Below are 25,715 nucleotides of genomic sequence, written 5' to 3'. Positions count from 1 at the left end.
TGCTGTTTAAGTCTGTCAATTACGGCAAGATGTTGCAGGCAACAGTTTGTTTTATTCATTATCCCATCCATTTTCAGATTATATTTCTTTTCACGCTAATTATTGACCTCCATAATATATTGTTGTTTCTTTTGCAAAACTTGTTGAAAGTGATTTTCTCAATATTACTTTTTTCACATCTACTTTTTCACTTGATCAAAATTAAAATTTTATCTGAATTAATTTGATTGGGTGATTCATACACGGTTATTCAAACACTACAGTAACCTAAAAAAAATACCCGTCTATTGAAATAAAGTTATATTTGCCCTTGTTCTGGAGAAAAACTGAAATAGAATTTTTGGACATTTACATATGAGCTCCCTCTACAACCACAAATTTATTACAAGTACATATTCAATATGCAGTTTGACATTGATATGCATGCATGCCAGAAGTTTTTACAAAACGAAAGCAACATTTATGTTGTAAGCTGTTTATAAGACTTTTATTTTGGGGTTGTGCGGTGACGTCATAAACCTGCTTCTCCTTCAGTCGGCAGCTCAGCTGAAGAAAGGTTTGTTTTGACGCTCTGCATATGTATAAATCAATACAAACCGTTGGATTAAAGTTATTATTATTTTACAGGTGATGACAGTAGTAGCATAAATACTTACCACAATGTAACATTGTAATACTGTACATCGAAAACAGCAGAAAGCAACAGAAAATGCGCGTCTCATTATATCAGCTATAATGACGCGACGCACAAATATAAAATAAACTTTTTAAAAAAATTTTATTTATATTTTTTATTTATGTATATATAATGTATATAATATAATGATATAATATAAATTCTATTTCAGTTTTTCTCCAGAACAAGGGCAAATATAGCTTTATAGAAGGTCGTACAATTGGGTATTTTGTTTAGGTTACTGTAGTGTTTGAATAACCATGTATGAATCACCCAAACTAATTAATTCAGATAAAATTGTAATTTTGATCAAGTGAAAAAGTAGATGTGAAAAAAGTAATATTGAGAATATCACCTTCAACAAGTTTTGCAAAGGAAACAAAAATATATTGAGGAGGTATATTAATATAATAATAATAATAATAATGATTTATATATATATATATATATATATATATATATATATATATATATATATATATATATATATATATATATAATTATTTCAAATAGTTCATTCAAGGTATGTGTTTATTAAAGTGGTAGAGTGCATTACATTTTTTTGCAGTTAAAATACAGTATTTATTTATCAGTTCACTATAGTTAATACTGTACAGTTATAACTATTGTGAACTGATAAATAAATAAGTATAGAACAGTGGTTCTCAAACTTTTTTCACCATGTACAACCTCAAAAAAAATTGTCTTTCCAAGTACCACCATGTGCCTAGTATACATAGTACGGTGTTGAAATACATAGTATGCCTAAATAAGCGGCTACAGCTCTGCACAGTTCACAAACGTGGCAGATTAATTCCTCTTATTATGTATATTTATTATTGCCAGCCACTTTATACATAATAAATAGTTTAAACAATAACACACAGGTAAATAAAATATCAACGTTTAAATTAAAATGTGATTTTAAAAGGTAAATAAAAATGGCACTGTTCTTAAAAAGTAAAAAAAAATGACTGTACTTAAATATAAAGTATCATAAAGTAGCCTATTCATCAAAACCTGCAAATGTTTCTTGGACTTCATAAATATTGGCTATACCGAATGTCATAATATTCATATATAACTCTGTTTGATACATTTTGCAATATATGTTGCATGTATGTATGACTTATTTGTATATCTTTGAATCTAAACAATAACTTGTATTTTAAATATATGAATTGGATTTACATATTTAAATTAGAAACTAGATCTGCTTACTGCATGTTAGAGTAGCCTAGGCTGGTTTAAGCTGGATTTTTCAGCAGGGATAGCCTACTCTAACATGCAGTAAGCAGATCTAGTTTCTATAAAAAACACGAGATACAACAACTGTTAAAGTATGGGGAGGAAAATAACCTCAAATGATAGAATACATAACAAACATTAGAAAAATTAAATTAAAATAAAAAGTTTTGCCTATTTAAATCAATTTACTGATCACATCGTTGTTATTGTACGCGTCAGGGGTTAAAAAGGGGTTAAAAGTGTGTTCATTTTTTAGCTTGAATTATTAAGCGATTCCTCCGCCTACCACTATTAGGAAGCCTGCATACCACTTGTGGTACATGTACCACAGTTTGAGAACCACTGGAATAGAATAAAACATCTACTATGCTTCAAAAACTCTAGTATTGACTATTAATATAACGTGTAGTATTTTTTTTTTCAAGTGGTTTTCATTTTAGTTTGTATTTCGTTTTCTTTCTGTTGATTATTCTCCTCTTAAACGCAGAGAAAAACTCCTGCGGAAGCGACTGATCTCCACACTGTTATAAAGATGGCGTTTATTAAAGAGGAGAGTGAAGATGTGAAGACTGAAGAAACATTCACAGTCAAACATGAAGATCCAGAGGAACAAACAGGTTGATTTTCATTCTCAACGATCAGCTCGAAGTCATTTGATTTTTTTAATACAACGCAAGTATCCAAATTTACAGTTCAATTGAAAGATACAAACATTCAGATGAATTTTGGAGGTCATTAATATTTGTGTGTCTGTTCACACACTTGCACTGGTGTAGGACTAATAAACTGTTTTGTCATATGAACAGTTTCAAAAGCAGAGTTCTCGATTCTGAATCGATTCGGTATTCAAATGAGATTGTGACGGTGCAGGTCTGTGTGGGCGTGACCGAGAAACAGAAAAATGTTTCAATTTACAGCAAATTACTGTCAATTTATTTTAAAGGTGGTTGTTCGTAGAGTGCATTACAAAGTTTATCATAGTAAAAAATTAAATATACTACAGTATTTATTACAGTTTATCAGTTCACAATAGTTAATACTATAGTATAGAATAAAATGGCTCAAAAACTATAGTTTTGACTAATAATGTATCGTATGTTTTTATGTGGTTTTCCTAAGAAACAGATTTAGTTTGCATTCGTCTTCTTTATTGTTGATTATTCTCTTAAACAGACAGAAAAACTCCTGCTGAAGCGACTGATCTCCACACTGTTATAAAGATGGTGTTTATTAAAGAGGAGAGTGAAGATGTGAAGATTGAAGAAACATTCACTGTCAAACATGAAGATCTGCAGGAACAAACAGGTTGGTTTAACTCGCTTTTTTGATTTTTTTAATACAATGTAGAGTTTCCAAATGTGCAAATAAAAATAAAGGAATGAAAAGATTGACGCAGCTTCTCCTACCACAGCCAATTCTGTTTTGCTGTTGATATTTAGCACCAGTCAATCAAGAAGTGATGATTTTGTTTTCTTTCACTCATTAGATGGAAACAGCTTTATTCAATATTTTATGTGATATTCCAGTTTTGCGCATATATTTAATTCCCATTTTTGGATGTAAACATAGCTAATGGCCCTCTAGCCAATTCCCCCTTACTACTGTTCTGTGTAACAAATGTTACATCTCAAACTAGTATTTAAAGGCTCCAGTAATTCCACTGTCAGGTTTTAGAAATGCGGTAATATCTATTTTTATGCTGGAGAAAAGATGTGTCTATTTTGTTTTAATAGATCTGATTTTTAAAAAAATGGCACCACCAGAAATGCTTTAGAACAGAACCCCGGAAGGGACGTAGTGGAGGAGAAAAAAATTGGCTGGGTAAAAAAAAAAATGGGCGAAAGAAAAAAATGGGTGGGAGGAAAATATATATTTCTAAGTTTTTGCGTTTTCTCGCAAAGTTTTGCGTTATCTCGCGAAGATGTTTTGCGTTCCCTCGCAAAGTTTTGCGTTATCTCGCCAAGATGTTTTGCGTTCCCTCGCAAAGTTTTGCGTTATCTTGCAAAGATCTTGCAAAGATGTTTTGCGTTCCCTTGCAAAGTTTTGCGTTCCCTCGCAAAGATGTTTTGCGTTCCCTCGCAAAGTTTTGTGTTATCTCGCAAAGATGTCTTGCGTTCCCTCGCAAAGATGTTTTGTGTTCCCTCGCAAAGTTTTGCGTTCCCTCGCAAAGATGTTTTGCGCTCCCTCGCAAAGATGTTTTGCGTTCCCTCGCAAAGTTTTGCGTTATCTCGCAAAGATGTTTTGCGTTCCCTCGCAAAGATGTTTTGCGTTCCCTCACAAAGATGTTTTGCGTTCCCTCGCAAAGATGTTTTGCGTTCTCTCGCAAAACTGTTTCTCCACAAACACTTCCTGTTCACTTCACTTACATAAACCCTCCCATTTTTGCTGAAATTCTCCCGTATTTTACCATTCTACGTCACTTTCTTTACATTACTGTGCGTCGATCGTCGACTTTCATTTTGCAACCTCTGAACAAGTGAATGCATGTATAGGCGCTGACTGACAGACGCGCTTCGTACAATAAACTGATCCCAGATCAGCGGCTGTACGCGCCATTTAAAGGGACACTTCTGTTATCAAACAAGTGAGCAGCAAATGAATCTCATGTTTTGTTTAGTTTGACAACAGAGGTGTCTCTGTAAGAATGCACAGATCTATAATGAAAGCAGTCCATTACTTTAGATACTGTTTGTGCTCATTTAAGAGAAAATAAGCTGTTTAAAATAAAACATGCAGGACGGAGATGTTTCATATTATTAGTGTATTTGTCTGTTTAAACATACACCCGCTCCTCTGTAAATGGCGTGTACAGACGCTGATCTGGGATCAGTTTATTGTACGGAGCGCGTCTGTCAGTCAGCGCTTATACATGCATTCACTGGTTCAGAGGTTGCATATGAAAGTCGACGATCGACGCACAGTAATGTAAAGAAAGTGAAGTAGAATGGTAAAATACGGGAGAATTTCAGCAAAAATGGGAGGGTTTACGTGAGTGAAGTGAACAGGAAGTGTTTGTGGAGACAGTTTTGCGAGAGAACGCAAAACATTTTTGCGAGGGAACGCAAAACTTTGTGAGAAAATGCAAAAACTTAGAAATATATATTTTTCTCCCTCCCATTTTTTTCTTTCACAAATTTTTTTTTTTTTTTCACCCGGCCAATTTTTTCTCCTCCACTACGTCTCTTCCGGGGTTCCGTACTTTAGAGGTCAGATATGAAAAATAAAATGACTAGAGCGTTCTGAAAAATCCCTCAAGAAATCATCCTTTCTGAGGTTTTCAAACTGCATTGCTGTTCTTTCTTGAATGAATGAATTCTGAGCTTAGTTTTTACCAGCAGGTGGTGCTGTATGCTTTACGAACAGCCAAATTCTGCTGGTGTCCAAATCTTTACCAATACCTCTTGAACCTAAAATAATCATTAATAAAGTTAGAAAAGTCAACAGTGTTCATAGTGAGCTGTAGGGTTGTAACGGTATGAATTTTTCACGGTATGATAATCGTCTAAAACAATACCACGGTTTGACGGTTTCACGGTATACGGTATGTTACAAATGTTACAAAATAATAGAACAGTGAAGCAAATTTGACTTTTTCCAAATAATATATTTTTAGCATGGATATGGTTGTCTATCAATAAGGATTTGGATATGGTTGTCTGCAATGCAGACAAACAGCTGCATCTTCATTTGCGTCTTTTGAAAACAGCAAGAGCAGCAGTTCGTCTTTGCTGTGTCACTGTTTTGTCATGTTTCTGTGCTGCTGTGCATGCAAAAGTACTTAGTATGAGAATTATTTCATGAAAAACTTTTTTTTTTTTGCGTTTTATTTAGCCGCGCATAAATGTATGCCTATCTCTCATTCTGTGTTGTTCAAAAAGCTTGGTCCACAAACAAAAGTGAAACCTATGCTTATTGGTTGTGATATAGCGAGTTTGAACCAATCTGGGCATGGAGGAGGGACAATGCATCAATGTATCATGTCTGATTTGTCCGGAGACACAGTGACGAGCGTTTCTTTGTCAAATCAGCGTTGTCAAATGTTGATGACGTAACCGCACTGATTCCGGAGCCTCTGAAAGTCCGCGAATGTTATGTGATACAGCACTGGAAAGCTGAGATTCTCTTCTTTATGCCAATCTTTGAATTGTATGAATCGGATCAGCGGATCAAAAGTTATTAAACATTTAAGAGCAATACTTATTTTTAGCCGCGGGCGGCTGTCTCGGTCTTTAAGGGTTAAAACCGTTGATATGCAATTGTTCGTGGTATGATAATCGTGCACGTTCAAATCGTGGTAAACCGTCATACCGGTATATTGTTACAACCCTAGTGAGCTGTGTTGACATTATTCTCATCACAAACTCTGTTAGATTTAATTTTTACAAATAAACCAGAAAGAATAAATAAAATATATAATCTAATTACAGGACTGTCAGATCATAATCTAACCCTTGTAGCGAGAAAATTAACAAAAACCTGATATAGGTTACAAAATCCAATTAAAAGTAAAGAGTGTATAGCATTTATTCCAAAACAAGATCTACTGAATGTTGAAAATGAAATAAAGCAAACAAATTGTGAATCTATTATTGAAAATAAATCCTGTGAAGAAGGTTTTCAGGATTTACTGTCTACCCTAAATAACATATTAATGAAATATACAAAAAAACACAGGTAGAAAACAAAAAACAAAACAAAACTTACTGTGGTTTACAAGTACTCTATGGCAGTGGTTCCCAACCTTTTTCTTAGGGCCCCCCCCCAGGAACATATACAAACATTGGAGCCCCCCCACCATTTAAATACACACGCACGCACGCACACACATATGTACTATATATATATATATATATATATATATATATATGTATATATATATATATATGTGTGTGTGTATATGTGTGTGTGTGTGTGTGTGTGTGTGTGTGTGTGTATATATATATATATATATATATATATATATATATATATATATATATATTTATATATATTTATATATATTTATTTATTTATATACTGTATGTGTGTGTTTGTGTAATATTAATATATAATATGTATAGAAAATATAAATAAATCAGTTTTAACTTGTCTTGGCCTTCAATTAAACCAAAATTTAGGTGGGCTTTGTCATACTGTTTAATTTTTTTCTTCGCCTCTGAAGAATCACTGCATTTACGTTTCTCTCCCAATTTTGTTTTGATTTTGCCTTTACGACACATTGACAAGCACATTGCATGAGTGAGCAAAATTTAAATAATTATTTAAAGTTATTTGATTTAATTATTTTTACTATTATGTTGGAGTTTTGATATATATATATATATATATATATATATATATATATATATATATATATATATATATATATATATATTTGGTACTCATAATCACGATTATTTTGGTCATAGTTGTAATCACGATTATTCAAAATGATTATCAGTTAAAGTCAAAATGATTAGCTCTCCTGAGAATTTTTTTTATATAAAGATTTCCCAAATTATGTTTAACAGAACAAGGAATTTTAACAGTATTTCCTCTAATATTTTTTCTTCTAGGCTTATTTATTTTGTTTTAGCTAAAATAAAAGCAGGTTTAAATATTTAATTTAAGGTCAATATTATTAGCCCCCTTAAGCAATATATATTTTTGATTGTCTGCAGAAGAAACTACTGTTATACAATGACTTGCCTTATTACCCTAATTAAGCCTTTGAATTGCACTTTAATCTGAATGCTTGTATTTAAAAAAATATCTAGTAAAATATTATGTACTGTCATCATAGCAAAGATAAAAGAAATCAGTTATTAGAAATGAGATATTAAAACGATCATGTTCAGAAATAAGTAAAAAAAAAAAACAACTTTCCATGAAACAGAAATTGGGAGGAAAAGGGTTGCTAATATTCAGGAGGGCAAATAATTCTGACTTCAACTGTATACATACAGTTATTTTCCACCCTGCAAAGGAAAGAGAAATAAATACAATAAAATAAAAATATGAAACAAACTGTGCTTTAAGCATCTTCACTGTAAGAAAAACACTTTAGCTACAGCAGTCCTTCAGTCAAGACTAGTGAGGGATTTTCTTGTTGTTTGATTAATAATCTTAAAAACAGGCGGCAGTAAGAATATTTCTCGCTGTCTCTTTGGTTTCTCTTTCACGTGTCTTTTGATTCTCAACTCCTTTGTTTATTACACAAATGATGGTTAATATAAATAATGACTAAACACCGCGTTTTGACACCTATTTAAAGCCATTAAAGCGCTCACGTTAATGACTTTAGATGTCTGCGCTCCTCTGCTCGTCTCAGTGTGCGAATGAGACTGAATGCTGACTGGCCGCATGCTTCTGACTGAGTGTGCGTGCTGCACACACACATAGGCACGCGCTCTTTTGCGCTTTTAAGAGAAACACGTGTACAACTTGAAAGGTGGCGGTATATGATGCAATAATCGTTTATCTTGATTAATGCTTTTTTATAATTGTTTGAAATCGAAATCGGATTTTCGATTAATTGTACAGCCCTGTATAATAGTGGAGCAATTTTATGCCTTTTTCTACCTCAACACTTATCCTCTCCCGCGCCCCCCTTGTGAACTCTGGCGCCCCCCTTAGGGGGGCGCGGACCCCAGGTTGGGAACAATGACTGTAAAAAATATGGACGACGCGACAGCCCCTTTTCCCATTGAACGCTTTGAGGGCAAAATGCCTGCTTGACGGGCAAAAACTGTCGCAAAAGACTGCTGAAATTGGAGCCTTGACATGTGCAGAAGGACTGTCTGATGGAGCCAGAGGAGGAGCCGCGAAAATGAGCGGAGTCGAGCTTCCAACCAAACGCTTTATGTAAAATCAACCACGCCCCCCGAACTTCTCAGCATGCGTTTGCTGTCATATCAACACAAATGGATGTAATAACGTTAACAAATATGAGGGTTTTATATATTCAATCGCGCCAGCTCTGGGCCGCAGCGCATAACGTACTCGCGGCGTCGCGGGCTAATTCCGGCTCGATTCCAGCCTTGATTGACTCGGGCTGGAATCGGGCAGTGAGTCCAGGCATCCGGAGTAGGTCCAGCAGAGGTAGTCAGTCTGAGCTCTGAGGGGTAAGTCTTCGGCTGGAATCTAGCTGGAACTGGCCCGAGTGTATTTTGCTATCTGGGTGGCTAGGCGTACGTGTATCAGCAAACTAATAAAGCCCGAGAAAAGCCCTGACCTTAGCGAATAAACAGTGTTCCACCAGGATCATGTATGTCAGAAACTGTACTCTGCTGAACTCATTTTGTCATAGTAAAATAACACAGAAATTGAATAATAACACTTCAGTCTTCTGCCGAAGCTCAGACGCGCTGCTTTGAGAAACTGTCAATCACAGCTGTCAATCACGATGACACGCCCAGCATTAAATTACTGCTAACTGTTTACAAAAAATGAAGATCTGCACCTATTTCAGCACAATAACCAGTGCCTTAATCGACCAGAACCATCTTTCGGGACATTTTATTGCAAGTGTAATTAATTTTTTTATTTGGGCTCAAGTCTCCTTCATTAACACGGAGGAGGCGGGCTTTATGACTTGTACTGCAGCCAGCCCCCAGGAGGCGATTTAACGGCCGAGACCTTCACTCAAACGCAGGCTTGCGGCACACTTGGTTGGGAACCACTGCTCTATGGGATATGATGAAAAAGTGTGATGCCTCTTTGAAAATGTTTTTAAAATCAGGATCAAATACTGATCGATTAATTTACACAAGTTTAAAAAACAAAGTAATATCTGAAATTAGAAAGGCTAAAGCAAACTTCTTTTTAAAAAGGAAATAGTAAAATGCTATGGAAAACTGTTAACAAATTAATTGGAAAAGAAAAGTCGAAAGTAGAGGATACACAGCATAAAATAAATGGACAAATTATTTAGGATTCTGTAGAAATTGCAACTAATTTTAATGGATATTTCCTAAACTGTTCGAAACTTGCTGATCATTTTCCAGTTGTTCATCCATGTTCTAGCCTACAAGGCAGCCAATAGTCTTTTTCTCTGAGTCCCACAGATGAAATAAATGTTAGAAAAAATTACTTCCACATTAAACAACAGTAAAGTAAAAGATGTTTATGGCTTTGATACTGCCTTTTTAAAAAGTTATAAAGATATTTTAGGGTCTCCTCTCACAAACATGATAAATAAATCCATAAATGACAGTACTTTTCCCGTTGCTTTAAAATCTGCAAGAATAACACCAATATATAAATCAGGTGACCAAGCAGTTATCAGCCTATAAGCATCCTACCAGTTGTAGCAGAGCAACTTATGGCTCATTTAGATAGAAATTCTCTCTTACATCCTGTGCAGTTTGGTTTTAGAAAAAAACATTCAACTGAGACAGCTTGCTGTTACTTTTTAGAAACGATAAAGACAAATTTAGATAAGGGGGGGGGGGCAGTTTTTATTGATTTACGTAAGGCATTTGATACTGTTAACCATGATATTTTAATTAACAAAATAAACAATTACGATCTCTCAAAGCAAACACTAAATTTAATAAAATCGTACTTAAGTGATCGAAGTCAATGTGTTCAGGTTAACAATTTTAAATCTACCTTTAAACCAATTAAATTAGGAGTACCTCAGGGATCTATTTTAGGATCTTTACTTTTTAGCATTTATATAAATGATCTACCAGCTATATGCACTGATGCTGATTTATTAATGTTCGCTGATGATGCTGTGCTTTACACTTATGGAAAAAATCCAACAGAAGTTGCTACTAAATTAACAAATGAAATGCAAAATGTTTTTAAATGGCTGCAAAATTCAAATCTTAGGCCATGTCTACACTAACCCGGATAAATTTGAAAACGGAGTTTTCCTCTAAAAACGCTTCACGTCCACACAGTCGTTTTTATTCGTTTTCCAAAACTTTGTCATCCACACTGAAACGGCTACAAATGCTTTCACCCTGTAGTGCGCATGCGTGAAACGTAAGACTCTTCGGCACGCGTCTTTTCGGCCTGACGTTTATTTTCTTTCTGGCTCTTTGAAACGTTGCGGCAAAATGTCAAGGAAAAGCACAGAGTTTTTTAAATGGACTGACAATGAAGTGGAGTTGCTGCATCGAGTAACACATGAATACAAAGTTGCAAAAGAGTGTGAAAATGTAGACCGGGAGACGTGCCAAAACAAATACGCCGATATACTGGACCGCTTTAAAAAACAGTATCCTGCTGATGACGCTGCTTACCCTCACAGTAAGGACAACATCTCTAAACTCATAATCACAACGAAATTAAAGTAAACGAATTAGTAACATGACTGAGTGTCACATGACAAAAAAACACGTCATCGTTTTCGAAAGACTCCGTTTTCACAGTCTACACTACGACACCAAAACTGCGTTTTCAAATTTATCCACTTTAGAGAGCGTTTTCAAAAAGATACGTTTTGTTTCCTAAAAACGCGTCTCAGTGTGGTCGGAAGGGCAAAACGGAGACAAAAATATGCGTTTTCAAATGAAAACGCACTAGTGTGGACATGGCCTTACCTTATATGTTTTAGAAATTTTTAATAATGGGCAAAGTATTAAAAATGTCACTGAATTCAAATATTTAGGCATCATGTTGGACTCAAACCTTAATTTTAAAACTCATTAAAAAACTTGCTACCACACTGAGATTTTAATCTAAGAAATGTTAAACATATCAGAGATTCTCTGACGTATGAGGCCTCTGGTATGTATTTAAATACTATGATTGTTCCACATTTGTTGTACTGAATAACGAGCTGGTCTCAGGCATGTAAACCATCTTTAACACCGTTGGAATCATTATACAAGAGAGCACTTAAAATTCATGATAAAAAAACCTTGGTTGTACCATCACTGCAATACCTTAAAAAACATAGTCTCTTAAGTTTTGATAATTTGATTAAATATTCCAGTTTTTGTTTTGTTTTTAAAATGATTCACAATCTTTCTGCTCCATCGTTAAAAAAATTTTTAAACACCAAATCAGAGAAAACATCGTGAGTGATGCGTTCTATAGTAAGAGGGGAATGTATTATCCCTAGACGCAAGACCTCTTTTGGTCAATCCTCTTTTATTCATAAAGCCTCAAATCTTTGGAATTCTCTCCCGACAGAAATAATCACATGTACAAATTACAAGATGTTTACACGCCTGACTAGGAGGTGGTTTTTGTCAAATTCAATTTGTACACCCTGAGTGAGATGTTTTTGAGTTGTCTGAATGTTTTAAAAGTGACTTTTTAATTGGATTTTATTGTTTTAATTTGAACCTGTCCAGGGACTGCAGGTGGAAATTAGCAATCCTGCTACAACCTGGCACAATGCATCTTTCCTCTCTGAGGTTAATGTAATCTCTTTGCATTGTCCCTGTTAAATAAATAAATTCATTCACATAAAAGCCAAATTACATGACTGCTAAATGGACAAGTGCTATTTTTTCATGAGAGTGTATGCTTAAAAACTATCCTACAGCACTGTCTGCTGTTAAAAACTAGCCTACAGCGCCGTCTGAAGTTACCATCTGCTGTTAAAAACTAGCATTCATTCTCTTTTCGGCTTAAGGCTGATTTATACTTCTGCGTCAAACGCCGGCGTATGCTACGGCGCTGACGCATAGCCCTTCGCCGTGGCCATCGCTGACGTGCACCTCTCAAAAAATGTAACTACACGTCGCAACGACGCGTAGCGTAAGCTCTGTGATTGGTCGGCTTGGTATCGCTGACGAGTCTGGGCGGGACCGAGAGCCGCGCGAATGGCGCGAGCGATTGTTTACAAGTGTGGAGTACCGTGAAGGAGCTCCGGATGGAAAGTTTTGTTTTGTGTTTACCTCATAGTTAAAGTTGTTGCACGTCCGCCGGTTCCTGCCTCAAAATAAGCGAGTTTGAGCCACTTGTACATCCCGGAAGTGTTCAGGAAAAGCAAAACAACAGCGAAGAAACTTGACACAAAGGAACATTTACACCTCACTGCCAACTAGTGTTTCGGAAGTGTTAATGCAGACCAACAGAGACAGCACGCAGAAGTATAAATGCACAGCCACACGCATTGCATGCGCCGTGGGTTACACCGGTCACCTGACGCAGAAGTATAAATCAGGCTTTAGTCCCTTTATTAATCTGGGGTCGCCACAGCGGAATGAATCGCCAACTTATCCAGCATATGTTTTACGCAGCGTATGCCCTTCCAGCTGCAACCCATTACTGGGAAACATCCATACATTCATTCACACACACATACGCTATAAACAATTTAGCCTACCCAATTCACCTGTACCGCATGTCTTTGGACTGTGGGGGAAACCGGAGCACCTGGAGGAAACTCACGCGAACGCAGGGAAAACATGCAAACTCAACACAGAAACGCCAACTGAGCCGAGCCTCAAACAATCAATTAAAGAGAAAATTAAGTATTTTGATCAATTTTCTAAATGTCAATTTATGGAATGATTTTCCCACCACAGCTCTGATCATGTGTTGGACAATGTCTTTGTTTAGTTCCTTGAAGTAGTCTGTATACATCAAATGGTCTAGACCAGTGGTCTCAAAGTCAATTGCTGGAGGGCCGCAGCTCTACATAGTTAAGCTCCAACCACTTCCAACTGACACCTGCTTAATAGTCTACAGTAGTCTTGAACACCTCGATTATTTGGATCAGCAGTGTATGATTAGGGTTGGAGCAAAACAGTGCAGAGCTGGAGCCCTCCAGGAATCATGTTGGGTGTTTAAACTCGGTCCTGGAGGGCCGGTGTCCTGAAGAGTTTATCTTCAACCTTAATCAAACACACCTGAAGTAGCTAATCAAGTTCTTACTAGATATATTAGAAACTGGCAGGCGTGTTGAAGGAAGTTGGAGCTAAACTCTGCAGGATACGGCCCTCCAGGACCGAGTTTGGACACCCCTGATCTAGACTAATTGTAAGATGTACCATGGATGGTTTTGATGTCTAAATACTTTCATGTTTTTTATGGTTTTTGTGACTTTGAACTGAGGATAACTTTCGTGTTATTTTTTCACTTTAGACCTGTTGGTGCTTAAAGAAGAGACTCACGAACCCAATCAATTGGAAGAGAAAGATCAGTGTGGGAAACACCAAGATCTAATGACTGATAGAAAATCAATGCGGACTAGAAAGACTTCATCATACCAAAGAGTTCAGAAAACCAAAAGTAACCGTTATTTCACTTGCCATCAGTGTGGGGAGAGTTTCTGTCAACAAAAAGACCTTAAAGTCCACATGAGAGCTCACACTGGAGAGAAACCGTTCGTCTGTCAACAGTGTGACAAGAGTTTTGGTCGAAAACAAAAACTTGAAGTGCACATGAGAATTCACACGGGAGTGAAGCCATTCGCCTGCAACCAATGTGGGAAGAGTTTCACTCAAAAAGGAAGTCTTGAAGTCCACATGAGAATCCACACCGGAGAGAAACCGTACAAATGCCAACAGTGTGCAAGGAGATTCAGTCACATAGAAAGCCTTAAAGTCCACATGAGCGTCCACACTGGAGAAAAGCCCTTCATCTGTCAACAATGTGGAAAGGGTTTTACTCAGTCAGAACGCCTGAAAGTCCACATAAGAATTCACACCGGAGAGAAACCTTACGTTTGCCTTAAGTGCGCAAAGAGTTTTACACAGAAAGGAACCCTAAAAATCCACATGAGAACTCATTCTGGAGATAAATCTTTCACCTGCTAAATATGTGGGAAAAGTTTTCCTCTGAAACTAAACCTTCAAGCCCACATGAGGACTCACAGCAGAGAGAAGCGGTTTCCATGTGATCAGTGTGGAAAGAGCTTCACAACAAAACAAGAACATTCACATGAACATTTACATTTATTCATTTTCCGCCGCTTTTCCGGGGCCGGGTCGCGGGGGCAGCAGTCTTAGGAGAGAACCCCAGACTTCCCTCTCCCCAGACACTTCCTCCAGGGCAATCCCAAGGCGGTTCCAGGCCAGCTGAGAGGCGTGTCCTGGGTTTCCCCGAGGCCTCCTCCCAGTAGGACATGCCTGGAACACCTCTCTAGGTAGGCGTCCAGGAGGCATCCAAAACAGATGCCCAAGCCACTTCAGCTGAGTTCTCTCGATGTGGAGGAGCAGGGGATCTACTCCGAGCTTCTCCCAAGTGTCAGAGCTCCTCACCCTGTCTATAAGGGTGCGCCCTGCCACGCCTTCGAAGGAAACTCATTTCGGCCGCTTGTTTCCGAGATCTTGTCCTTTCAGTCATGACCATAGGTGAGAGTAGGAACATAGATTGACCGGTAAATCGAAAGCTTTGCCTTTCGGCCCTGCTCCTTCTTTAACACAACAGACTGGTACATCGACGCATTACTGCTGCCGCTGCACCAATCCGCCTGTCAATCTCATGTTCTATCCTTCCCTCACTCATGAACAAAACCCCGAGATACTTAAACTCCTCTACCTGGGGTAAGGGCTTTCCTCCAACCTGGAGATGGCAAACCACCTTTCTCCGGTGGAGCACTAAGGACTCGGACTTGAAGGTGCTGATTCTCGGCCGTACTTAGCCCGTAGGAGCAGGACCATCCTCCCGCAAGCCCACCACCTGCAGGGTGAGCCATAAGGGGCCAGTTTATTGTGGAACGGGTCATGGTCGAAGGTTAGGACTTGAAGATGCTGATTCTTGGCCGTACTTAGCCCGTAGGAGCGGGACCATCCTCCCGCAAGCCCACCACCTGCAGGGGGAGCCATAAGGGGCCAGTTTATTGTGGAACGGGTGGTGGTTGAAGGTTAGGACCACAACAACTGCTGGAGATTGTAAATGACGGCAGCCTTAGGGTCTGTTCACATATTGCATCTTTTCTGCCTTAAAGTTTGTCATTTCCAATTAAAGCGTGCGACTTGTGTCCGTAAATTTGGAGCACTGCCTCATTCAAGCCGATAGTGCCGCAAGATGTCTAAGCGCATCTTTGCATTGACTTAAGGTGTAAATCCCTCATGCTTGATTCATCCACATCTGGTGTGAATACACATTTACTCTAGCAACAGCAATTATTATTTTAGAAGTGCACTAAGCGACTTTCTTCCCCCTGACAAGTTTTTAAGGTGATCTGTGTTTTAGGTGTAACACAGTAAGGGAAGCTCTAGCATCTACCTGAAAGAGTTCTAAGACTTCTGGGTCTCCTGGGTTTGAAAAACAAATGCAGAACGTATCGTATGTAAAAAATAAAGGCATCAGACATCATGTAAAAAGAAAGAGGTATACACAGGGCCGGCGCTTCCATAGAGGCGACCTAGGCGGCCGCCTAGGGCGGCAGAATAGAGAGGGCGGCGTCCCCGAAACTACCCTCACCACCCGCGCCCTCATCCGCGTCTAGGGTGGCAGAATAAAGAGAACGGCGTCCCCGAAACTACCCTCGCCACCCGCGCCTTAGTTATATCCACGTCTAGGGCGACAGAATAGAGAGGGCGGCGTCCCCTAAACTACCCTCACCACCCGTGCCTCAGTTATATCCACGTCTAGGGCGGCAGAATAGAGAGGGCGGTATCCCCTAAACTACCCTCGCCTCAGTTATAGCCGCGTCTAGGGCGGCAGAATAGACCCCCCCCCCCAGCTTGCTCCGGCCCTGGGTATACAATTTCTTTATCAAAGCATGCCACACTGTCGATCTGGAGGAAGGCATACATGCGTGTTGTTAAAATTAGGTGCTGATAAAACATGAACATATTAAGAAAAAAAATGTTTTTTTTTGTTGTTTAAAAGCAGAGTTCTGTTATATTTAGATGAAAATTATCAAAAATTCTGGCAGTGGCTGGCAACTTAAAAACATGTGTGGTGAAGATTTTAAGAACTCTCTCACAAAGCCCTAATTCTTCAAAAAGTCTTGTGGGGCCAGAGGTTGAGAATGAGATAGAGTTGTGATTGGGCAAAAAAGTTAAGCCCGAAACAATTTAGCCCGAGCCCGACTAGTACATTTTGATTGACAGCTCTTTCGAAGCCCGAACCCGTTTATAGCCTGACATTATTTAAATGTGCACATGCACACAGCTCTTTTGCCTTTTATCAAGAATGAGTCATGTTTTATAGTTTATTCATAACAAACATAAGCTGTAAGCCACTTAGAAGTTGAAACAAAGAATTAAAAGTCTTCTGTAATGCTGTGTTCACACCAGACGCGGAACGCGTGGATAAATCGCGCTATTCGTGCGTAAATAGCCGCGTGAACATTTGAGTTTACTTGCTTTATTCATGCGTCGAACCCCGCTTCATTCGCGTGTCAAATTCACTTCAGAACAGATGCGGATTCGCGTGATGGGCAGGGCTTCTGTCTGCCCGAAGACTCTAGCTTCATAGCTAAATGGCTAATATGGATTTGATGAAGAAAATAACAGTGTTTATGCGCTTTATAAAGACTGAAAAACAGAGTCGATACGTTTAGGGTCGTGTCTGAGTCCACTACATCCTTTCAGAGGTGCATCCAGCTCTGTGAGCTCAAACTCCTCCAGAAACGTAACCTGGATGACGGAGGCTTTCAGCGGTGCTTCTGACTGAGCCAAGCCCAGTTTGATAAACTGTTGTCGGTGAAGGCTGAAGGATTTCCTTCAGAACACCGACAACAGGTTCTACGTCACAATCACGCCCCCACAAGAGCAAGCTTCTGATTGGTTAACGCGGCGCGAATGTACGCTGAAGTTCAGATTTTCGAATTCGAGAGATTCGCGCGAAACGCTCGTTAACCCCGTCAAACGCGCGAAACGCTCAATTCGCCTCGCGCAATTTGCGTCATTCACGCCGCAGGATGTCTATTCGCGCGTTTGCATTGACGTAACATGTAAATCACTCGCGCTTGACGCACATGCCACGTCTGGTGTGAACGCAGCATTACATCTCAGCTCTAAGTTGCTTTCACACTAGCATTTCAGTACGCACCCGGGTTTGTTTGACGGGAACGTATCTTCCAAACTTGTGAGAACCGTACCAGAGTCCGCCTGAAAGAGGTGATCTAGGGTACGGTTCACTTCTGATATGAATGCAATCGTACCAAATAACGGAAGCGAACCGCCAACTGTACAACTATCATTTTCATAACGTTTGTTTGCGCGTGTGTGTCTGTGTATCACTTACTATACCTTGGAGACAAGCGGGACTGAGCCAGGGCAAACAGAGATAATGTCTGCTTGACTCCTCCAAAAACAGCTTCTGCAGACATCGTGTTATGTTCTGAACGTTTATAGTATTTTTGCAGCAGATGGATTCGAGTCGATTTCTGCATGTCTAAAACCAAAAGACTCAGTAAAAGCCAAACGACCGCAATTTCAGCCCATGTCTTTCTATTTTGGCGCTTCGCTTTTGTGTCCATCATTTAGCAACAGCTGTACACACAACAGCAAGCGTACCGGGGCTCAGAAGGAAAAACGACGTTGTGAACACAAACAAGAAGGTGGCAAGGGGGAACAATCACTGAAAATAGAGTTGGAATAAACAGGTTGTTGTTACACAGATTCCCCACGAATCAAACTGAAGTACAGAGAGATCATGTTTTGGGTCTCACTGATTCAGTTCCATTGAGGCAGAGTTTCAAAGCGTCCAAAATTGAACTTTGGAACGCATCATGCACATGAATGGAAGTCAATGCGCCAAAAAGTGCAGCGTGACCACGGATTTACAATCAAACCCTAATCAAACACAACCTACCTGTAGCTATGAAGTGATCTTAAAGCATTGGATATACCTTAATCAGCTTCCTTGTTCAGTAATCACTAATAAGGATATAAGCCATTTTAAGTGCCGTCTCGATCATACGTTTTTTTTTTTATATTACACTCAAACGTTCAAGCCCTGAAAAGTCTCACAATGCATCAATCAGGGCACGTCGATAAGTTAGATGTTACAAACATTTATACGTGCTTAATGGTTGAAATGTTGCTGTTGCATGAAGCGGTCAAATCATTCAGCTTTAATGTACTTTTTAAAAAGTCATTAAATTAATATATGACAAGTATTACTTCTGCCGTTGCTTACAAGCTCTAGTTTTGATGGTGTACGATGAGGATGTTCTCATGTCTCACTCAGTGTGTCCCATTGTACACTGCCTGACAGAAGTCTTGTCGTTGATTCCCATTTTAAAAGCAGCAGATAACACCTTGTTTTTTTGTTGATCATTTGGAAAAGTGGCAGATGAATAATTTTTTTGATGAATAATCTGTTGAACTGCATCCCGATCATCACAAATACTGCAGAAGACCTACTGGAACCTGCATGGACCTTAGATTTACCTAGAAATCAGTCAAGTTTGGTGAAGGAAAAATCATGGTTAGGGTTACATTCAGTATGGAGAGATCTGCAGAGTGGATGATCAACATCAACAGCCTGAGGTATCAAGACATTTGTGCTGCCCACTGAATTACAAACCACAGCAGAGGGCAAATTCTTCAGCAGGATAGCACTGCTCCTCATACTTTAGCCTCCATATCAAAGCTCCTGAAAGCAAAGGAGGTCAAGATGCTCCAGGATTGGCCAGCCCAGTCACCAGAAATGAACATTGAGCATGTCTGGGGTAAGATTGTAACGACCGGGGGGAGTGACAGAGACAACTGGAGGTAAGATCCAATATGAGGGTTTATTCAGCGTCAGGCAAGCAAAGATCAATCAGGTACAAACGGATATGTGTAGGCAAATCCAGAATCGTAGGCATAGAAACAGGCAACAGGTCGAAAGGCAGGCGGCTAATCAGGAGAACACGGATAAACAAGGCTAAGATCTAAACAAGACAGGGAAAACGCTTCGTAATGCTACTGGTACAGCTAACAAGACTCGACAAACTGGAAGAGTGGATGTGTGGCTTAAGTAGGGCGTGTATCAGTCTCTAACAAGGTGCAGCTGGTGAGAGTGTAATCAAGCTAGATGAGTGAGCATGGGTGTAGGCGAAGAGCATGTATGAATATGTAGTCCAGGAGAAGGCGGAAGTGTAGTCCATAGAGTTCGTGTGAGAACCAGCGATCTCTGAGAGCGATCGCTGGTTATGTGACAAAGATAAAGGAGGAGGCATTGAAGATAAATCCAAAGAATCTTGATGAACTCTAGAAGTCCTGCAAGAACGCTTTCTTTGCCATTCCAGATGACTTTATTAATACGTTATTGGAGGCATTGGAGAGATGTATGCATGCAGTCCTCCAAGCGCATGATAGAGTCTGACACACTATTCATTCTTTCTCCACTGCACTATGACTTTATATTCTATACTGGACATCGTTTCTGTTAAGTGACAAGACCTTATTGTCCTAATTAAATGATTAAAATTCAGGGCATGATCATATTTTATTTTGGTCAAATACTTGTAATCTAGAGGCCTTTGCCTTTCATATGAGCCACTTCTAATACAAAATGATCAACTAGAAGTCGAGATACTATTTGTTGTTCCTAAAACTCCATTAGGTGACAAGACTTCTGTCAGGTAGTGTATGATGACCCAAGTTTACTGACACCTGAATTTGAAATGTCTAGAGCAGTGGGTCACAAGAATTAAGAACGGCAATGACACAATTTGAATGCAATCGAGTCCCAATCACAAAGAAACAGAACCATCATCAACACCATTTATCTACTTAAAGACAGTTTGACAACACTGTGTATTTATTTGTCCAAGTATATGTTCTTAAAATCTAAAGCAGGGGTCACTAACCCTGTTCCTGGAGAGCTACCTTCCTGCAGAATTCAGTCCCAACACTGATCAAACACACCTGAACCAATTAATTGTACCCAAAGCAGCACTTGATAATTACAAACAGGTGTGTTTGGTCAGGGTTGCAACTGAAATGTGCAGGAAGGTAGCTCTCCAGGAACAGGGTTGGTGACCCCTGATCTAAAGTATAAAAAAAAAAAAAAATTATAAAATTGTTCACAGGATAAATATAGAATCCTAAAGAGTAAACCAATAATAACAAAATAGGAAAGTTATATATTAAAACATACAAATAATAAGAAAACAAAGAATCTTGTCCAAACACTAGTCTGTACATTCTCTCACTGTATTGAATAAACCAGTATTTCCCAACCCTGTTCCTGAAGGCACACCAAGAGTCCACATTTTTAACCTCTCCCTAATCAAACACCCCTGAATCAACTCATCAGAACATTAGAAAAACTCCAAAACCTGAAGTCAGTGGGTCAGATAAGGAAGATTTTCAAAATATGTACTGCTGGTGTGCCTAGAGCAGGGGTGGGCAAACTCGGTCCTGGAGGGCCGGTGTCCTGCACAGTTTAGCTCCAGCTCTACTCAGACACACCTGCTTATAGATTTCTATTGATCTTGAAGACACTGATTAGCATGTTCAGGTGTGTTTGATTAGTGTTGGAGCTAAAGTCTGCAGGACACTGGCCCTCCAGGACAGAGTTTGCCCACCCTTGGCCTAGAGCAGTGGTCATCAAACTTGTTCCTGGAGGGCCGGTGTCCTGCAGATTTTCGCTCCAACCCTAATCAAGCACACCTGAACAAGCTAATTAAGCTCTTACTAGGTACACTTGAAACACCCAGGCAGGTATGTTGAGGCAAGTTGGAGCAAAACCCTGCAGGGACACCGGCCCTCCAGGACTGAGATTGGTGACCCCTGGCCTAGAGGAACACTGGAATGTGAATATGTGGCATGTAAAGCTGACTGTGTGCTCATACTGGTGGAGTATCTGGAGTCGGCGCTCTGTGGTTGGACTCAGGACAGTGTTGTGCCGATGGAGGCTGGCTAGCGTCTGAAAGTCCGTACTCGACCTCATGTAAAACCTGATGAAAGCGCATCTTCACGGATGACTGCTTTGACGGGGGCAATCTTCTGATCACTGGTGCCAAACTCATGAGGAATAAACTAATGTCGTCCTCCATGCGCTGCTTCCTGCGTTCCTCTCGCTCGCGGTCCCGAACCTCCTTCGCTGCCAGGTATTTTTCCACAAAGTCTGGCGTCACAGAGCGCTTGCGTTTTTTGGAGTTGGCCTGAACAGGCTCGGAACTGACAGCAGATTCTACGGAAATACTGAGGCTTTTTTCACTCTCGCTGCCGTCTCCCACTTCGTCGGCGCTCTCCTTAACACTGCTGTGAACCCTGTAAATACACACAAATTAACACCTTGCATTATAAATGACCAGGACTTCTTTCAAATATGGAGTGCTTGTGACTGATTTGTTTGTTTTAGTAGCTATGTTTCTATCTAAAAGATACAAAAAGGGAAAAAAAAAAAAAAAAAAAAAAAAAAAAAAAGGCAACTTCCTGAAACTGGAGCAAATATCAGACAGAGAAAAGTAGTTTGTGGTAGAAGCCAACGTGGTGTTTTCTTCTCTAATAAATGAATTGCGCCTCAGAAGATGAAGACGGAATGCAATCGATGGCTTTTGGAGGCATAAGACGCTTTTTGGGAGCGCAGACAAATCCTTTATGCTGCGTTCACAACAGACGCGGAAGCAGCGTCAAGCACGAGTGATTTACATGTTAAATCAACGCAAAGACGCAAACAGACATGCACGATTCACATGAAAAGTGTGCAAAACACGTCATTCACGCCGCAGCGAGTTGACAAATCTGAATTTAAGCAGACATGCGCGCTGCATTAACCAATCAGGAGTCTTCTCTTGTAGGGACGTGCTTATGACCAGGGCCAGACGGAATCATGCCATTTGATTCAATCATTGAACAATCATTGCCATTTCCGCGGACAATTTTGGTAAAAATCTGCGGAATTATTTTGGGAGTATCCAGCGGAGTATCATAACTAAAACCTTTATTTATGAAATAAAAAAAGTAATAATTAACTAAATAAAAACTGAATTAATTCAGATTTACACATTTACTCAAGTAAATAAACAGAATTAATGATGGGCTAAAAATCTGCGGAATTCTGCGCGCGCAGATTCCGTGTGGGCCTACTTATGACGTAGCGCCGGTTGTTGATGTCCCAGGGGGAAATCCTGGAGGAGTTGAGCTCAGAGCTGGGTGCACCTCTGAAAGGATGTAGCAGACTCAGACACTGCTCCAAACGTATTGATGCTGTTTTTCAGCCTTCATTAAGCACACAAACAGTTATTTATTTTCTCAAAATCCATGTTAGCCATTTAGCAGTGAAGCTAGAGTCACCAGGTAGACAGAAGCCATGCTCATGAGAATCCGCAACTATGGTTTTGTTAACTTGACGTGCTAATGAAGCGTGTAAACTCAAATGTTCACGTGTCTATTTATCCGCACATTCCGTGTCTGGTGTGGACACAGCATAAGACAGTTCTTGAGGGAATAATAATACTGAAGCAGTGTGATGACGGACTGCCGGCTAAGGCCTTTTACAATCAGCAAAACAACATTTCAGATATTTTACAATGTGCTGGAAATGCTGCGTTGTCCATTAATGCGTCCCATCACACACACCTTTTCATCTGATCATCGTCTGCGAAAAACTAAAAATCAAATAATTTTACTGATGTGCATACTGGAATTTTAGTAAATGAGTTTCCAGCTTAAATTTATGCATATTTCTTATCACATTATTACACATTGTTAAAACGTATGGGCATCTTGACATTTTTGTTAATATTTTTAGGCCATATAAAGTTGAAGTACCCCTCTGAAGGATCTAATGGACCCAGAAATGGTGCAGAACGAATCAAAGCCCTTTTTCAGCCCTCCATACCACAAAGCACAGCTACCCTCTCAACAAAATCCATCACTCCATTTTGCATTGTGTATTTCACGTCTGAAGGAAGAGCGTAAACTCAGTGCCTAATTTTAGCATGTAAATGTGCATTCGGTGTGAACACCCCATTATACATATTCTACAATTTATAGCATTTAAAAAAATAAATAAATAAAAAAATAAATCGTTCTCTTTAGCCCCTTTCATACATACAGACCTTTCCGGAAAATTACCAGCAATTTTCCGGAAAGGTCTGCATGTATGAACAGGCCCTTTTTGAAAATACCAGTAAATCAATTCCTGCTACTTTCTGGAAAGAGAAGTTGCATGGAAAGATTGCTGGAAAGAGTGTGTTCACGTCTAGAACGCTGACGTGGAACGTCAGTAGCCAACCAGTAGCCAAACGCGTAACTGCTTTAGCCAATCGAAACACTCAGGTGGATTCACGTCCGCGCAGTTTATGAGAATAAATGCCAACGAATATTTTCCAGACACATTCAGCTGCTGGATGTTAGTCCGATAACATTTCTATGTTCCTTCTTAATGCCAACTGTTGTAATGATTGATGGGTCAGATGACAATCATGTGAGACACACATCAGTTTTTTTTTTTTTTTTTTTTTTTTGTATTCTGATAGTCCTATGCGTAAAAGCACAACTCTTAATGATGAAGTGAAACGTAAGAGAAAGGAAAGGCGTCTCTGGCAGAGGGCGCGCCGAGCCAACAAATCAGCTGGACGAACTCTCTGTGAACCCCTTGCTACTTCTGTTGACCCTCTTGCTCGTAGTCGAACTCTGAATGAACTCCCAACTTGTACTTTTGCTGAACTCTCTACCGAGTTCGCACACCTGAATCTAAGTGCATAACTTTATTGCACATTATAACTCAAGGCTGATATTAAAATGCCTAAATGTTAATTTATATGATATAATGTACTCTTGATGACTATCTATATATATATATATATATATATATATATATATATATATATATATATATATATATATATATATATATATATATATATCTGTCTTCTTACTGTTCAAGTGATTTAGCATGCTCCATGAATGTATGATTCAAGTAGTTTGTGCACCTGTGTTTAGGGTTGATTTATGAACACTGAGACACTGGGTATAAAAGCTGACATGTACTCTTCAGCTTTGCGCTTTCTGACTTCTGTATACTGAGAGTCATAGGCCTTTTATTCTCAAGGGAGGGTAAAGTAAGGATTTTGTTTCTGTTATTTGTCTTTTGTTTATTCTACTTTTTCCACTGGATTTTATTTTATTAATAAAAGTATATTTTATTACTTATCTTCACTGGAGTGGACATTGAATTCATTTTCCAGAACCCATCAAGTTACCCTGTGTGGTAAAGTATGAATCTAATTTGTTCTTTTGCAAAATACATTTCTAAAGACGTTCCTTTCACTACACTCTAGTTAAGAAATATAGAAGGGAGGATCTTAATTTTATCTTTGTGTAATTAGGGTGATTAAATAAAAGGCGAATCAGCACACTGTGTATATATATATATGCCTTTTTGATATGAATAATACACATGCATCTCGAACCGTAATGGGAACTGAAAACCATTCCACCACTAATTAATAGTATTGTTTGTACTAGGACAGAACAATCTATCAAAACATTATCATTACCGCAACAATAGCATATGCAATCTGTATTGTAGAGATGTGCAGTATATTATTTATTTGGTGAACCTAAATGCTAAAATTAAATATAATGCCAGAAGACAAGAGGAAAATAAGTCAATAAGTATCAGAATTTCCTAAGTTTTCAGTCATTCAGGGTGTTTAAGTCTAATTGTTTTTTATAATTGAATTAGCTTATTAAAATATCTATTACTTGTTTTAGTATGATCATTACATTAACATTTTAATTACTGATAAAAAGATTTAAGATGTATCATAAGAAACACTTAACAGCCGTACTGCATATTTCCCCAGTATCGTGCAGCTTTAGTTTGTACCTTCGTTGTTCTGACGAGGTGGCGAGGAACTCCATCATCTTCATAAACTTCCATGTTTTCTTCTTTTTGGGAGTCTGTTCACCAGTACACTGATCTTCTCTTTTTTTCCTTATGTAGGTGTCTCGTAGATTTTTCCACTTGGTTTTAACATCATCCACTGCACAAA

At 38.9% G+C, this 25,715-nt stretch overlaps 2 protein-coding genes across 13 annotated transcripts in view; one reads left to right on the top strand and one right to left on the bottom strand.

Moving 5' to 3' along the window:
* Positions 1-526: 526 nt before the first annotated feature.
* LOC100000752 (uncharacterized) lies at positions 527-20,591 on the top strand. Of its 2 annotated transcripts, XR_012402634.1 has the most exons (5): positions 527-556; positions 2,412-2,541; positions 3,098-3,229; positions 13,958-15,550; positions 15,686-20,180. XR_012402634.1 is itself a non-coding variant. In XM_068220524.2 (4 exons), exons 2-4 carry the CDS (start codon positions 2,457-2,459, stop codon positions 14,629-14,631), a joined length of 891 nt encoding a protein of 296 aa, XP_068076625.1. In that variant the 5' UTR covers positions 527-556; positions 2,412-2,456; the 3' UTR covers positions 14,632-20,591. The 2 variants fall into 2 exon arrangements, 1 of the variants encoding a protein (XP_068076625.1); XM_068220524.2 differs by having other exon boundaries at positions 13,958-20,591.
* Positions 20,474-25,715, bottom strand: part of zgc:152938 — a 15,949-nt gene continuing 10,707 nt past the window's right edge. For 3 of the 11 annotated variants that reach the window (XR_012401640.1, XR_012401646.1, XR_012401641.1), the window contains exons 4-6: positions 25,550-25,706; positions 20,747-21,981; positions 20,474-20,574 (exon numbers count right to left, since the gene is read on the bottom strand). Coding sequence is in view for 3 of the 11 variants with exons in the window: in XM_073946685.1 (XP_073802786.1) it covers positions 21,555-21,981; positions 25,550-25,706 (584 nt within the window). In the remaining 8 variants the exon portion in view is untranslated. 11 annotated transcript variants of the gene reach the window in all.

Source organism: Danio rerio, chromosome 4 (assembly GCF_049306965.1).
Source record: "Danio rerio strain Tuebingen ecotype United States chromosome 4, GRCz12tu, whole genome shotgun sequence".
In the NCBI taxonomy this organism is placed as follows: Eukaryota; Metazoa; Chordata; class Actinopteri; order Cypriniformes; family Danionidae; genus Danio; species Danio rerio.
This window is presented reverse-complemented; position numbering and strand designations above follow the sequence as displayed.